The 13,010-nt window shown below is 43.8% G+C and overlaps 1 protein-coding gene across 1 annotated transcript in view; it reads right to left on the bottom strand.

The window, feature by feature from the left end:
* The window catches only part of ttn.1 (titin, tandem duplicate 1), a 163,029-nt gene that overhangs the window by 61,446 nt on the left and 88,573 nt on the right, over nucleotides 1-13,010 (bottom strand). The window contains 30 exon segments of the mRNA XM_047369711.1: nucleotides 542-844; nucleotides 945-1,226; nucleotides 1,317-1,467; nucleotides 1,552-1,700; nucleotides 1,780-2,094; nucleotides 2,338-2,637; nucleotides 3,604-3,900; nucleotides 4,186-4,337; nucleotides 4,629-4,794; nucleotides 4,894-5,041; nucleotides 5,120-5,271; nucleotides 5,399-5,528; nucleotides 5,771-5,955; nucleotides 6,162-6,467; nucleotides 6,718-7,147; nucleotides 7,423-7,613; nucleotides 7,715-7,844; nucleotides 8,183-8,364; nucleotides 8,447-8,746; nucleotides 8,829-9,122; nucleotides 9,203-9,487; nucleotides 9,682-9,859; nucleotides 9,952-10,070; nucleotides 10,311-10,610; nucleotides 10,710-11,012; nucleotides 11,159-11,342; nucleotides 11,425-11,621; nucleotides 11,704-12,006; nucleotides 12,260-12,559; nucleotides 12,726-13,004. Of these exon segments, the coding sequence (XP_047225667.1) occupies nucleotides 542-844; nucleotides 945-1,226; nucleotides 1,317-1,467; nucleotides 1,552-1,700; nucleotides 1,780-2,094; nucleotides 2,338-2,637; nucleotides 3,604-3,900; nucleotides 4,186-4,337; nucleotides 4,629-4,794; nucleotides 4,894-5,041; nucleotides 5,120-5,271; nucleotides 5,399-5,528; nucleotides 5,771-5,955; nucleotides 6,162-6,467; nucleotides 6,718-7,147; nucleotides 7,423-7,613; nucleotides 7,715-7,844; nucleotides 8,183-8,364; nucleotides 8,447-8,746; nucleotides 8,829-9,122; nucleotides 9,203-9,487; nucleotides 9,682-9,859; nucleotides 9,952-10,070; nucleotides 10,311-10,610; nucleotides 10,710-11,012; nucleotides 11,159-11,342; nucleotides 11,425-11,621; nucleotides 11,704-12,006; nucleotides 12,260-12,559; nucleotides 12,726-13,004 (7,011 nt within the window).

Raw genomic sequence — 13,010 nt, 5'->3', positions numbered from 1 at the left:
TTTCACTGCACTTTTAGATTTAGCGACAAAGTGTGTTTACTGACAATGGTTTTCTGAAGTGTGCCTGAGCCCACATGTTCATATTTGTAACAAAATGATGTCGGTTTTTAATGCAGTGCCTACTGAGGGATCAAAGGTCACTGCATTTATTGTGTTTTTGGCCTTGCCACTTACGTGCAGTGATTTCTCCAGATTTTCTAGATCCTTTCATGATATTATGGACTGTAGATGATGAAATCCAATTAACCTGTTCAAATGTGGAATGTTCCAAACAGGTGTTTTTTGAGCATTCCTTAAAATCCTCAGTCTTTTGTTGCCCCCGTCTCAGCTTTTTTGAATCGAGTTGGAAGCATTAAATTCAGAATGAGTGCTTGCTGTTTAGTTTATTAGTTTGAACATCAGAAATGTCGTCTTTGTAGTGTATTCAACTGCATACAGGTTGAACAGGATTTGCAAATCATTGGATTCTGTTTGTATTTACATTTTACACAACGTCCCAACTTAATTGGAACTACGGGTTGTAAAAAGTATTTCCACTCACTTATTGGTTCCTTAATTATAATCTCGGCTGCCGTCTCAACAAACGGTCCAATGCCGATGGCATTCTCAGCCGCCACTCTGAAGAAGTAGGCCTTTCCAATGGTGAGGCCGCGTGCAATGGCGTTCTGTCTGCTAGCGCTATAGGACACTGATGTCCAGGCTTTACGCTCCGCTTCACGTTTTTCAATGATGTAGTTGCTGATTGGAGAGCCTCCATCATTCTCAGGGAAGAACCAGTTAAGCTTGCAGGAGTCCGTGGTCAAGTTTTCAGCAAGTAACGGAATACCCACAGGTCCAGGAACATCTAAGGTCAAAAAGAAAGACATTTTTGAAAAAAATGAAACATGTCTAATCGGATTTTCAGACATCCAAATTTGATCATGCATCATGAAACTGTCACTCACCCAGGACTTCTACTGTGACATTCTTTGTCTTCTCCCCACTGGCATTCTTGGCAGTCAGAGTATAAACACCAAGGTGTTTCCTGGCACACGGTTTGATGACCAGTGAAGAGCTGATGGCTGTGGTTTCCACTTTAGCCTCTGGTGGCAGTCCAGCGTCACCTCTGGTCCAGGTAATGTCAGGTGTTGGCTGCCCTGACACATAGGCAATGAGACGGATCACACCACCTGCATGGACCACCATTCTTTCCTTAACCGAAGCATCCAGGTCCACCTCAGGAGCAACTGGAAAGAAGAAGCTTCTCATTACTGTTTGTCTATTCCACAGTTTCAGTCCTTGATGTAACCATGTAAGAAGAATAGTTTTTAACTTACTGGCTCTGTCGTCGACCACAAGCACTTCGGGGACTTCACCTGGCTCACCGTTACCAGCAGCATTAAAGGCAATCACCCTGAACCTGTACTGACCACCTGTCTTTAGACCACTGATCACAAAGCGCGTGCCTCGGATTTCAGTTTCCTTAGCCTGGGAAACAAACATGTCATTTCATAAGCATTATTCTACCACCAAAGCCAACATGGTCAGACAAGGCCACTGTTTTTCTCCCACCTTGACCCATGCCTCAGTGCCCTCCTCCTTGTACTCCACCCAGTAGCCAATGATCTTGGACCCTCCATCTTTTAGAGGTGGAATCCATTCCAGGTCCACTGTGGACCTCGTCCAGTCAGAAACCTTCGGGGTTGGTGGAGATGGGGGAGCTTCACAGGGCAACAGGCAGCTTGGTTAATATCCTGGTCAGGGCTCTTATATTGTTTCGTTAACATGCAGGATACTCACAGATGGGGTCTCTAGCAAAGATGGGGTCAGTTGGAGGACTGGCGAGTCCTGGTCCTGCAGCGTTGATAGCAGAAACTCTGAATAAATACTGAGATCCCTCGATGAGTCCACTCACTACAAAGGACTCGCCAAGGCCCATGGGGCGGATGGGGTCCCTGGTAACACGAGCCCAGCGTTTGCCCGTGGTCTCTTTGCGCTCCAGCCAGTAGCCAGTGATCGTAGTACCACCGTCGTCCTCAGGCTCCTCCCAGTGGACTGTCATGGAATCCATTGTGATGTTGGTTACGGTCGGCTTCTCACACTGACCAGGAACAGCTGGACGTGAACAAAAATAATCAAGGATTAGACCTGGAGAATGACATCATTATTGGTTCAGCTCACTCCAGAAAAATGACTTATTTGAAAAATCGTAGAACCAGTTTACAGTATACAGTCTCACTGTATTTTAACCATGAAGCAGACAGTGAACACAGATATATCAGCTTCCTTTTCTCACATGCTGAAGCTGGATTTGAACCTCACTTTCTGATGGAATCAGTACCAGAAGATGAAACTTACTGTAACGGTTTCGGGCAACCTCAGGGTCACTGTCCAGCGGCTCACCAACTCCATACTTGTTCTGCGCCATGATGCGGAATACGTATTCGTGTCCCTCCATGAGGTTCTCCACTGTCCATATTCGTTCTTTGGGCTCATTGGTGACAGGCACCCAGGTCTTCCTATTGGCCACCCGCCTCCAGATAACGTAGTTTGTGATTTTAGAGCCACCATCATCCTTCGGTGGAAGCCAGGAGAGCGTAATCTTCTCTGCTCCAATTTTCTCAAACTTAATAGGAGCTGAGGGAGGACCAGGTTGACCTGCAAGCACCAAACATACAAATAAAAAAACCACTCTGAATTACTTGTTGTGGTTAATGCAGAAACTCACTTAGGTGTAGCCATCACTTTAAAATGCGTTTCATTTAGTTTTTGTTGCTGAACATAGGAGACAAAGAGAGTAAAACATCCAGAGAAGGATGGAGCAATTTTTCCAGTCAGGAAGTGAAACATATTCAGGTGAATCAGTTTAGGCATTGATTTACTTTTGATCAAGTTTTAACAACAGAATGGGACCATTAGAAGACTGGTTTATTTGTTTTTACTTTTTGCCATAAATAAGGCTTTACTATATTTGCTACCTTGTTTGTTCTATGACAGCAGTCATGAAAATTAAATGTGCTGTTCAGTATCCCTTTCTAGTGTAAATGTCTCTTCACTGAAGTAATAAATTGATATCCTGTAACCACAAATAATTCTATTAACACTTTTGTATAGATATAATACTTTATCATAGAATTTAGTTTTTCACCCAAAAAATATAGTTATAGCATTTTATTTTGGATCTTTCATATTTACGTAGTAAATTGTTTATAATTTTTTCTACTTCTGCAAAGATTTGGATTAACCAATTTCAACTTGTATTTACTCATAAAATGTACAGAAGTTCTAAAATGTTTTCAGTCTTTGTTCTAAATTGTGTTTTTATCTTTGCTCTAGCCACTAATAAACCAATGTGCACCCATTATGTAACCCTATGATATGTGACGTGTATTATGAAAAAATCGAGCTGCTTGTATGGGACAAATGAATGAATGGATGGATATTTAAATAAGAAAGAGCAGAAGGGTTTAAAGAAGAATCCGAATGAAGCATAAAACTTGATAATGAAGATGATTGGAAATGTAGAAGTTTACAACCCATATATTTAAGGTGAGTACAACAGCAAGTCAGTTAAATCTCAGTGTTTTTACTACAATTCAGTATATCAGTTAGATGTGTCCATACCGAGCACATTGAGCCTCATTTCCTTGGACGCCTTGCCAAGACTGTTGGAGGCCACCAGAGTGTAGAGGCCAGTGTCGTGACGTTTGCCCTGCTGGATGAGCAGTGTGCAGCTGTCGTCTGACACAATCTTGTTGATGTGCTCGTCATACTGGATCTCCACCTTGGTGTCTGACTTATGAGGAGGAGCCTTGAACCAGGTGAGCGTGGGAAAGGGACAACCACGAAGCTTGGCCACAATGTTGATGTCAGAGCCCTGCTCCACCTCCATAAACTCCTCCAGCTCAATGGATGGAGCACCTGCAAGAAAACGGGAAGATTTTGACTTATTCTTAAGGATATATATATATATATATATATATTTAGGGTTCTTTGTCAAAATGAAAAATCAAGAGTCACAATTGATTAACGTAAAATAAACGTGAAAACTAATTAGATTCTTATAATCAGAAACATGTATTCAAATTCTACATTATATATCTAGGATTTACCTATAGAACAAAATGTAAACTGACTTTAGAAGCAAAAACTGAATCCTGCGTTTCACAGTGTCTTTTCCTGAACTATTTAGAGTTCTGGACTTACAGGTCTGGTCCTGGATGATGATGGGTCCAGCCGTAGATGATGGTCGGCTGGGTCCAACCTCGTTGTAGGCTATCACTCGGAACTCATACTCATCTCCCTCTGTCAGGTCCTCCACCCTGAAGGTTGTGGTGTCGACATCTCTCCTGTTACACCTAAGAGATACAAGACTAACCGTTTAACAAACTGTAACAACAAACCACCAACCAAACTACAACAAAACTAACTTTGCTGAAGTTCTTATTTAAGTTTAGTTGTATTTCAGTGACTTTCTAAACACTGTTGTCCTGAAAAGGCATTTTGATATATTTTAGTTCTTCAGCAAAGGAACAGAAACTCCTAAAAGGAACATTTTAGATGTGATCTAGAATAGTGAGGATATTATCTAAATCCATTGGCTTTAGTTGAGATGGTCAGCCTCTGTAAACAGAAAACTATTGCCTTACCTCCTCCAGGACTCCTTCTGGGCACCACTTGAATCCCAACAGAGAAGGTCAACACTGTAGTGTGTAACAGGTGAACCTCCGTCATTCTTTGGAGCCTTCCAGGTCAAAGTGACTGTGCCCTTCCTTATGTTCTGAATCTTAAGCCTTGTTGGAGGATCCGGAGGATCTGCATGTACAAATGATTTTCAAATTAGCCCAGAGAAAGGGTATTAGTCTGGAACCTTACTGAAGTTTAAACAGCTAACTGAAGAGAACTCCGACATACGGATGGGATCTCTGGCTTTGGTCCTGTCGATAGTCTCTACATATGGGCCAAATCCGAAGCGGTTTTCAGCTCGGACACGGAATAAGTACTCCTGACCAAAAATGAGGTCTGGAACCACCAGAGACTGAGTAGCACAGGTTGGGTTCACCTGAAAGAACAAGGTCATGGTGGAATTTTATCCATGCTGTTTGTGATCAGTGAGCAGCTGAAGGCCAGAGGTCTTTACCTTGGTCCAGGCTTTGCTTTCCACGGTTTTCTTCTCAATAAAGTAGCTCTTCACCCTCTCTCCTCCATCGCTCTCTGGAGATTTCCAGGTAAGTCTGCAAGTTCCTCTGGTCACATCACTCACCTTCAAGTTTCTAACAGGTCCAGGGAGGTCTGCAGATCAACAAAAAGGTTGAGAAATTTCAGTGGACCCTGTCATTTTTGATTTTATTATTCACCATATATTTTTTTATTTTTCTGAACTTTGCATTAATGCAAATAACACCATGCTTCTACATACCGAGCACGTTGACTCTGACTTTGACTACTTTGTGTCCAGCTGGGCTCTCTGCGTTGAGGATGTATCGACCGGTGTGGCTCAGCTTGCAGTCTGGGATCACCACCAGGGAAGTTGTGTCAGTAGAATGGATCTAAAATAAAACAGCAATAAATAAAACCCCCAGACAGACTCATAAAAGTCATGATTCAGACCTCAGACTGATCCGAAAACAGACTGTTGATCTGAATTACTCAGAGCACATCATGTGTTTTTGTTTTTATTTTTTAATTAATCGTGAAAAATGTTTGAGAAGCAGTTCTCATTTACAAACATTAAGTCAAATGGGCAAAAACAGCTAATCTTCTGATGATCCATCTAAAATACGACCCTGACCTCTGAGTCGACGGGCAACGTGTGAAGGTCGTTCTTCTTTTCAGTCTCAGCCGTTCCATCCACAAAGGTCCATGTGACTTTGGGAATGGGTCGACCTGTTATGGTGGCAGGAATTCTGATGGTGGTTCCTGCTCTGCAGTTCAGCAGGTCGTGAGCATTCACATCCAGTGTTACAGTGGGTTCGACTGGAGAAGACAACATTAAATATGTTCAGCGGAACAGATAACGTTCAGCTCTGGTATCATGTTATAATCAGTTCTGCTTCCTAACAACAGCAGTGCAGAGCAGGAATAATAAAGATAACTTCAGGAAGGTATCTAGGAAACATGAACATGCATCATTTTCATATCATGTGCAGTTCTAAATTCTGACTGCTGTGGTCTGCTCTTACTCAGGATGTCCTGAACCAGGATGTCGCCTGTCCTAGCGGGCTCAGAGTTCCCTGCGGCATTCACCGCATAAATCCTGAACTTGCACTTCTTGCCCTCTTTCAGGTCAGGGACGGTAATTTCGGTGGACGGGTGGAGCTTGTCGGCTGGATTCACCCTCCTCCAATCTGGAGAGCCCTCCTCGTGAACCTCAATTATGTAACCCTTGATTGGGTTTCCACCATCTTTGTCTGGAGGAGTCCAGGTAAGTGTGATGCTGCTCTTGGTCTTATCTTTAACCTCAGGGTTGCCAGGTGGGCTTGGGGGGTCTAAATAACAGGATCAGAAGGGGTTACAGGTCATTCAGAGTAAAATAAATAATATTCCATATGTAAAACTGTTGTGAGCTTATTTAGTTTAATCAGTGATTAAAGCATCAAACCAGTTTTGAAGGGATTACCTCCTGAGTGTTAATACTTAAATAAGGAGGGATTCCAAGACATCTTTGTCATGTGTTTCATGAAGCTACAAAGCTCCTGAAACGGTAATAAAAACAGTTTGGATAACAAAGTCACTCACTGCATGGATCTATCGCAAAGCGGCACTCAGTGGCCTCACTGTGGGGACCGACTCCTGCAGCATTTGAGGCTGCAATCCTGAACTGGTATTCTGTTCCTTCTATGAGCTTCAACACTGTGTATTGCAGACCCTTCACCGCCGGTTTGGTGACCGGAGCTCGGTTAACACGCCCCCAGTACACGGCGCCACGCTCCCTTTTTTCCAACCAGTAGCCCTGGATGGTGGAACCACCATTGTCCAGAGGAGGATCCCAGGTCACGGTCATTGTGGTTGCTGTTGCAGCTATGATTTTAGGATTGCGTGGAGGTCCAGGAAGGCCAAACGGATCTCTGAGCTGGACTTTCTCTGAATCACAGCCATCGCTGACACCATACTTGTTTTCTGCTTTGATCCTGAACTGGTAGACCCCATTCAAGTCTAGTTTGTAGACCTGGAGGACCAAAATATGATCAAAGTTAAACCCTTGTTTAATTGAGTGGTAAAGTTGGGGCTACCTTATAATCTGACAAACTATTATATTAATTACAGGGTAACTAACACATTATGGAAAATCAAATAAAGTTTAAATTAAATTTCGGAATATTTATGTTAAGGATATTACAATCTGTAAAGAAGATGTCTACGACAGAAGGCTCTAACTCTAACCTTAAATCATTTACTCTCTCCCTAAATGATTCACATTAAATGTTGGTAGCATTTACAAACCCCATATCTTCTCTCGATCAGGTGGATGGTCAAAACGTCAAAGTCTGATTTTTTCTTGCTTGCATCTCTGCGCTCCACGATGTAGTTGGTGATCTCACTGCCTCCGTTGTCCTCTGGAGCATCCCAAGTCAGGTAGCAGGAGTCTGCCTTGATGTCCGACACAACAATGTTCCTCGGAGGAAAGGGGCGGTCTGGAAAGGTTTTGTTAGATTACTCCGTGTGGAAAACAAAACAAACTTGAAACTGCGAAACAAGTACATGAAAAGCTGCTGTGGAAGGTTCTGGTTCTTACCCAGGATCTCGACTCTGATCACATGCTGGGCTTTGCCGTAGCAGTTTTCAGCTACTAGCGTGTAGTTTCCTTTGTCCTGTCGGACCGTTACTGGGATAGCTATCTTTGTCCTCACTGTTGTCCTGTTTACCTGAAAATAATTATTAACATAATTACTGTTTAGATAAAGTATGTAGATTCTCAGAAATATTCAGTTAGATTTGTGCGTTATTTTGAGTTCCAACTTCACAAAACCCCTTTAGGCTTAAGAGGATATATGGGTTATACAATTTTTTCACAAACCTTTTTACAAACTGATGTGAAATAAAGTAGCTTTGTGTTGCTAATGCCAAACTAACATCACAAGAAAAAAAACCTAAAGCCTTTGGAACAGAATTGTCTCAAAGAGCTTTTTGAACAAATGCAAATTGCCATGAACTTGGTTGACTGTTGGAGACACACACCAGCCAGCCCCCATTTGGTTCTTACCTCCTCTGTTTCTATAGTCATTTTCTCCTCATCAGGCTTCTCAATCACCACATCATCCTTCATCCACTGCAGCGTTGGCAGGGGAAGTCCAGACACCTCTGCTGGGATGTCAATGGCTGCTCCTTTCTTCACGATGATGGCGTTGCTCTTGAAATATTTCAGGATTGTAATAACTGGAGCAACTGTGGTCAAAATAAGAAAAATTCAGCAAAGGTTGACTTATAACAACGTTTTTAATCAACCTTTAGTAAATATCATACGTACTTTCATCATCCTGGATCTTGGCAGTTATTGGTTTAGATGGCTCTCCTTCTCCAACTTCATTCACAGCTTTAACACGAAACTGGTACTCCTGGTTCTCAGAGAGGTTTTCAATAGTTCCACAGCACTCTGTAAAGATCTTACGGTTGGCCACCTCAAACTCTGTGCCGTCTGACCTCATTTTCTCAACATAATATCCTCTGATGGGGCTGCCGCCATCGGTGCGAGGGGGCTGCCAAGCCAGAGTGATGGTGGACTTGCTTCGGTCAGTGTAGTGCAGTTTCTCAGGAGCAGAAGGAGTACCTGGAACATTTTAATGAACATTATCATACACTTCTTAAATTTTCAGGTAGGATTGGCCCTAGGCCATCTATTGGTATTTTACCTTTAGCATCCTCAGCCAGGATGGGTCCCAGGTCTGCTGGAGCTCCATCACCGTACTTGTTTCTTGCGATGACTCTGAAGTCATACTCCTCACCAGCCAGCAGGCCTTGAACATCACACTTGCAGGATGCCATCTCAATGGGCTGACGGAACAGCTTCATCTTGGCATCTTTCCTCAGCACTTCGTAGCCGATGATGTCACTGCCTCCATTGTCCAAAGGATCTGACCAGGTAAGAACGATGTTCTTCTTCGTCACCAAGACAGCCTTCAAGTCAACCACTGGTCCAGGGACATCTTCAGAAACAGAGGGGGAATTAAGTTTCAGCTTCAGCATTGCATTAATAAGTTTCATGATACACTTCAGAAATACTGACCCATAATGTCCACTCTGGTCTCTGCGGTCGTGGTACCGCTGCTGTTAGTGCCAGTGATCTGATATTTTCCATGATCTGCCCTCACAGCCTTCTTTATGAATAGAGTGCTCTTCTTGCCCTCCGTCTCCACCATCATTCTCTCTTTGTCAATTTCTGCCTCATCTTTGGCCCATTTCACCTCTGGCTGAGGTCGGCCCGTCACCACTGCAGGAAGCCTCAGTGATTCGCCAGCTTTTATCATGATGCCGTTCTTCACAGAGTTATCAAATTCCACAACAGGAGTTTCTGAAGGACACATTTGGTAAATTAGAAATGGCAGCAATATGTCTAAAGCCTCCAACATTTGACCTTAACTGTAAAACTGGAGATAACTTCAGGAAAGTTGCATTTGATTTTTAACTCATTTGTGCAAAGATCCAAATGTTCTTTCTGACACACCCAAATAAAATGTTCAGTTTTCAGAAGAAAACTTCTCATACCTTGTGGCTCTTTGACAGTTACAGGTTCAGTGACCCCAGGAGCTCCAGGGCCAGCATCATTAACAGCAAGGACTCGGAAATAATAGTCTGCTCCTTCAGTGAGGCCTGTCACAGTGTACGTTAATTCTTTACACCTGAACTCTGTGCAGCGACTCCAGTCTTTCTCTCCGACCAACAACTGTAGAACCAGAGTTCAGTGCGTAAGACATCAGTGTTACATTTAAAGCTGCAGCTGCAGAAAGTTTAAATCAGTCAGTTAATGTTCAGGACCTTCTCAATGTGGTATCCTAAAATATCCCCTCCACCATTGTACAGTGGGGGCTTCCAGGCCAAGATGACAGAATCATTGCCAGTATCCACGACCCGTGGAATGGGGGGCCCAGGAGGAACTGTGATAACACAGACAAAATTGATGCTTAAAGAAATGTTTTAAAAATAATCGGTCTGAGATCCGCTAAAACCAATATCAAGACAATAAAAATCAAACCACCGCAGATATTCCTTAAACACACAGTGTGGAAGTGGACGGATGTTGCATTATGACGTCCATGAAGGCACAAAAATGTTAGTTATCAAACTATTACCAAATCATTTTTCCACATTTTCTCTTGATTTTGACAGGCACTTACGAATGGCGTCCATGGCTACGATGCGGTCAGTGGGCTCACTGAAGGGCCCAGGGCCAGCCAGGTTCTCTGCACACACTCTGAAGATGTAAGTAAGTCCCTCCATAAGTCCAGTAACCTTCACATCTAGAGAGTTGAGGAGGGCCCGGTTAACTCTGGTCCAGTGTTTGCTGTTCACCTCCTTCCTCTCGATCCAGTAGCCAAGGATCGGGCTGCCGTTGTCCTTTGGCTCATGCCAGGAGATGTGGGCTGAGCTTGCCGTCACCTCATGCACTCTGGGAGTGTTAGGAGCATCAGGAGGATCTAATTGGGAAGCATGTGTTTAGTGACATAATGGATCTCACTGAAATCTCACAAATATGTGGATCAAAAATAAAAAGGTTTTTTTGTGCCTTTACTCACCGAATTGGTTCTTTGCGACAAGTGGGTCAGAGATACATGGCAGACCACAGCCATATTTATTCTCAGCTGTTACTCTGAAGATGTATTCCTTCCCTTCGATGAGTTTGGTGACAGGGAAACTGGGGCCCTTCAGAGTGGAGGTGACAGTGATCCAGCCAATTTCATCGTTCTTGTTGTCCTTCTTCTCAAGGATGTAGTTCAGGATCTCGCTGCCTCCATCATCCTCAGGAGGCTCCCAGTTACAGATGACTGAGGTGCTCCTGATGTCATCGAAGGTGAAGTTTATTGGAGGGCCAGGTTTGTCTGTGGAACAGGAGAGCGAGATTAGCCTTTGACCTCAAGAGCAAAACAGAAAAATCTGTAAGCTGTAAAATTCCACTGAGAAAACCAAGAAGGATATAAGAGAACAGATATAATATTTAGGGCAGGTATAAAAACTTGTTTCTTACCCAGGACGTTGACAAAGCAGGAGGCAGAAGCAACACCATGAGTGTTCTCCACCTTGATTGTGAAGGTGCCGTGGTCAACCCTGACAGCCTCACGAATCATCAGAGCAGACTGGCCTTTTGTGCTCTTATCCAGACCAAGACGTTCCCGTAGAGGAGTCACAAACTCCTCCTCTGGTTCTGGAACCTGAACAATGTGAAGTCCATATTAAATAAACCATTTTAAATATAGATCAAAACCTTTGAAGCCTTTATGAAAGGAAACAAACATGGGCTTTGGTCTTCTTCTTCCTTAGCGCAGGAACAGTCTTTTTGGCGGGCTCTTTGGTCACATCCTCCTCATTCCTCAGCCAGCTGACTTTGGGGTATGGGGAGCCAGAGATGTAAGCATCAATGCGGATTTCCTCGCCCTTCTTAATGCAGAGGCCGGACTGCACACGTGCATGCAAAGTGACCTTTGGTTTCTCTGAAAATTGAAATAAAGAAATGTAGTATCTGACAGAAAACGTTCTCCCTCAGTGACAACAGATCCGGGCAGTTTGACATACCAACAGGGTCTGCAGCCTTTATAAGGGGTGTGCTGCGTGATGGTTCGCTGACTCCAGCAGCGTTCTCTGCTCGCACTCTGAACTGATACTCCATTTCTTCTTTCAGGCCAGTTACCACGTAGGAGAAACCAGGAACCAGGCTTGTGGTGACCTTCTCGTAGCGGTCACCGTCTTTCTCTATCTTCTCCAATGTGTAGCCCTGTATTGGGCAGCCGCCATCATAGTCTGGAGCCTTCCAGGTGACTGTGATGGACGTGGATGTGGGGTCATGAGCCTCAACCTGGATGGGAGGGTCTGGTTTCTCTGTGTGTTAATTGAAAAAACGCAGTAAATGACAAGTTTACAATGTTTGCTTTGATTCTTGGACATATGGACCATGAAATGTGAACCGGTTCAGTAAATTGTTGATCTACTAGTATCTGATCTGATCCTACCAGGCTCAGCTGTTTACAGTTTAACAAAAGCTCACCATAAACACAGGTATACACATAAAATCCAAAACTGTCCTCCAAACTTTTACAGTATCTGTCCACATTTATCCAGAAACAGAACTTACGTTTTATTTCCTCAGTGATGACCGGGTTTCGTAGTTCCAAATGTTCTCCAGCTCCGACCTTGTTGACAGCCTTCACTCTGAAGTAGTACTCACAGTTGATATAAAGGTCTTTAACGTTGTAGGTCAGGACATTTTCGCCTGACACGACGGGCACATAGGTTTTCTTGGACGCCTCGCGGCGCTCCAACGTGTAGCTGACGATGGGTGTGCCGCCATCATCTTCTGGAGCTTCCCAGCTGATCCCACAGGAATTCTTAGTGACATCGCTGGAGGTGATGTCTTTACACTGACCAGGGAGCCCTGTGACGTTCAGGAGGCCAGCAAAAATGTTTGAGAAAACGGACCTGACATGCCTTTTAAAACTGGACAACATTTTGAGGGATTTTCTATAAGCTCAACTGTTTGGTGAAAAGGAAATAACAGCAGATAATAACTGCAGTTTGTTCTGTTAGGTGATCTATCCTACCGATAACTTTGACGTTGATGGTTCCAGTGATAGTTCCCAGACTGTTCTCCAGAGTGATGGTGTAGGCGCCAGCATCAACACGTTGGCACTTCAGCATCTCCAGGTGGGCGCTGTTCATCTCAACCGTCATGGAGAGCCGGTCGTCAGCTTTACACTCCACCGTGTCTTTCTGCCAGACCATCTTGGGAGTTGGGATTCCTTTGTAGGGGATGTTCAGGTGCAGCTTCTCACCTTCAACCACAATCACATCCTGTGCATCCAGATCCATGGTTGGAGCACCTGCCG

The sequence above is a fragment of the Girardinichthys multiradiatus genome, chromosome 7 (genome assembly GCF_021462225.1).
Source record: "Girardinichthys multiradiatus isolate DD_20200921_A chromosome 7, DD_fGirMul_XY1, whole genome shotgun sequence".
Lineage (NCBI taxonomy): Eukaryota > Metazoa > Chordata > Actinopteri > Cyprinodontiformes > Goodeidae > Girardinichthys > Girardinichthys multiradiatus.
Note: the sequence above shows the minus strand (reverse complement) of the source record. Positions and strands in the feature narration are given on the sequence as shown.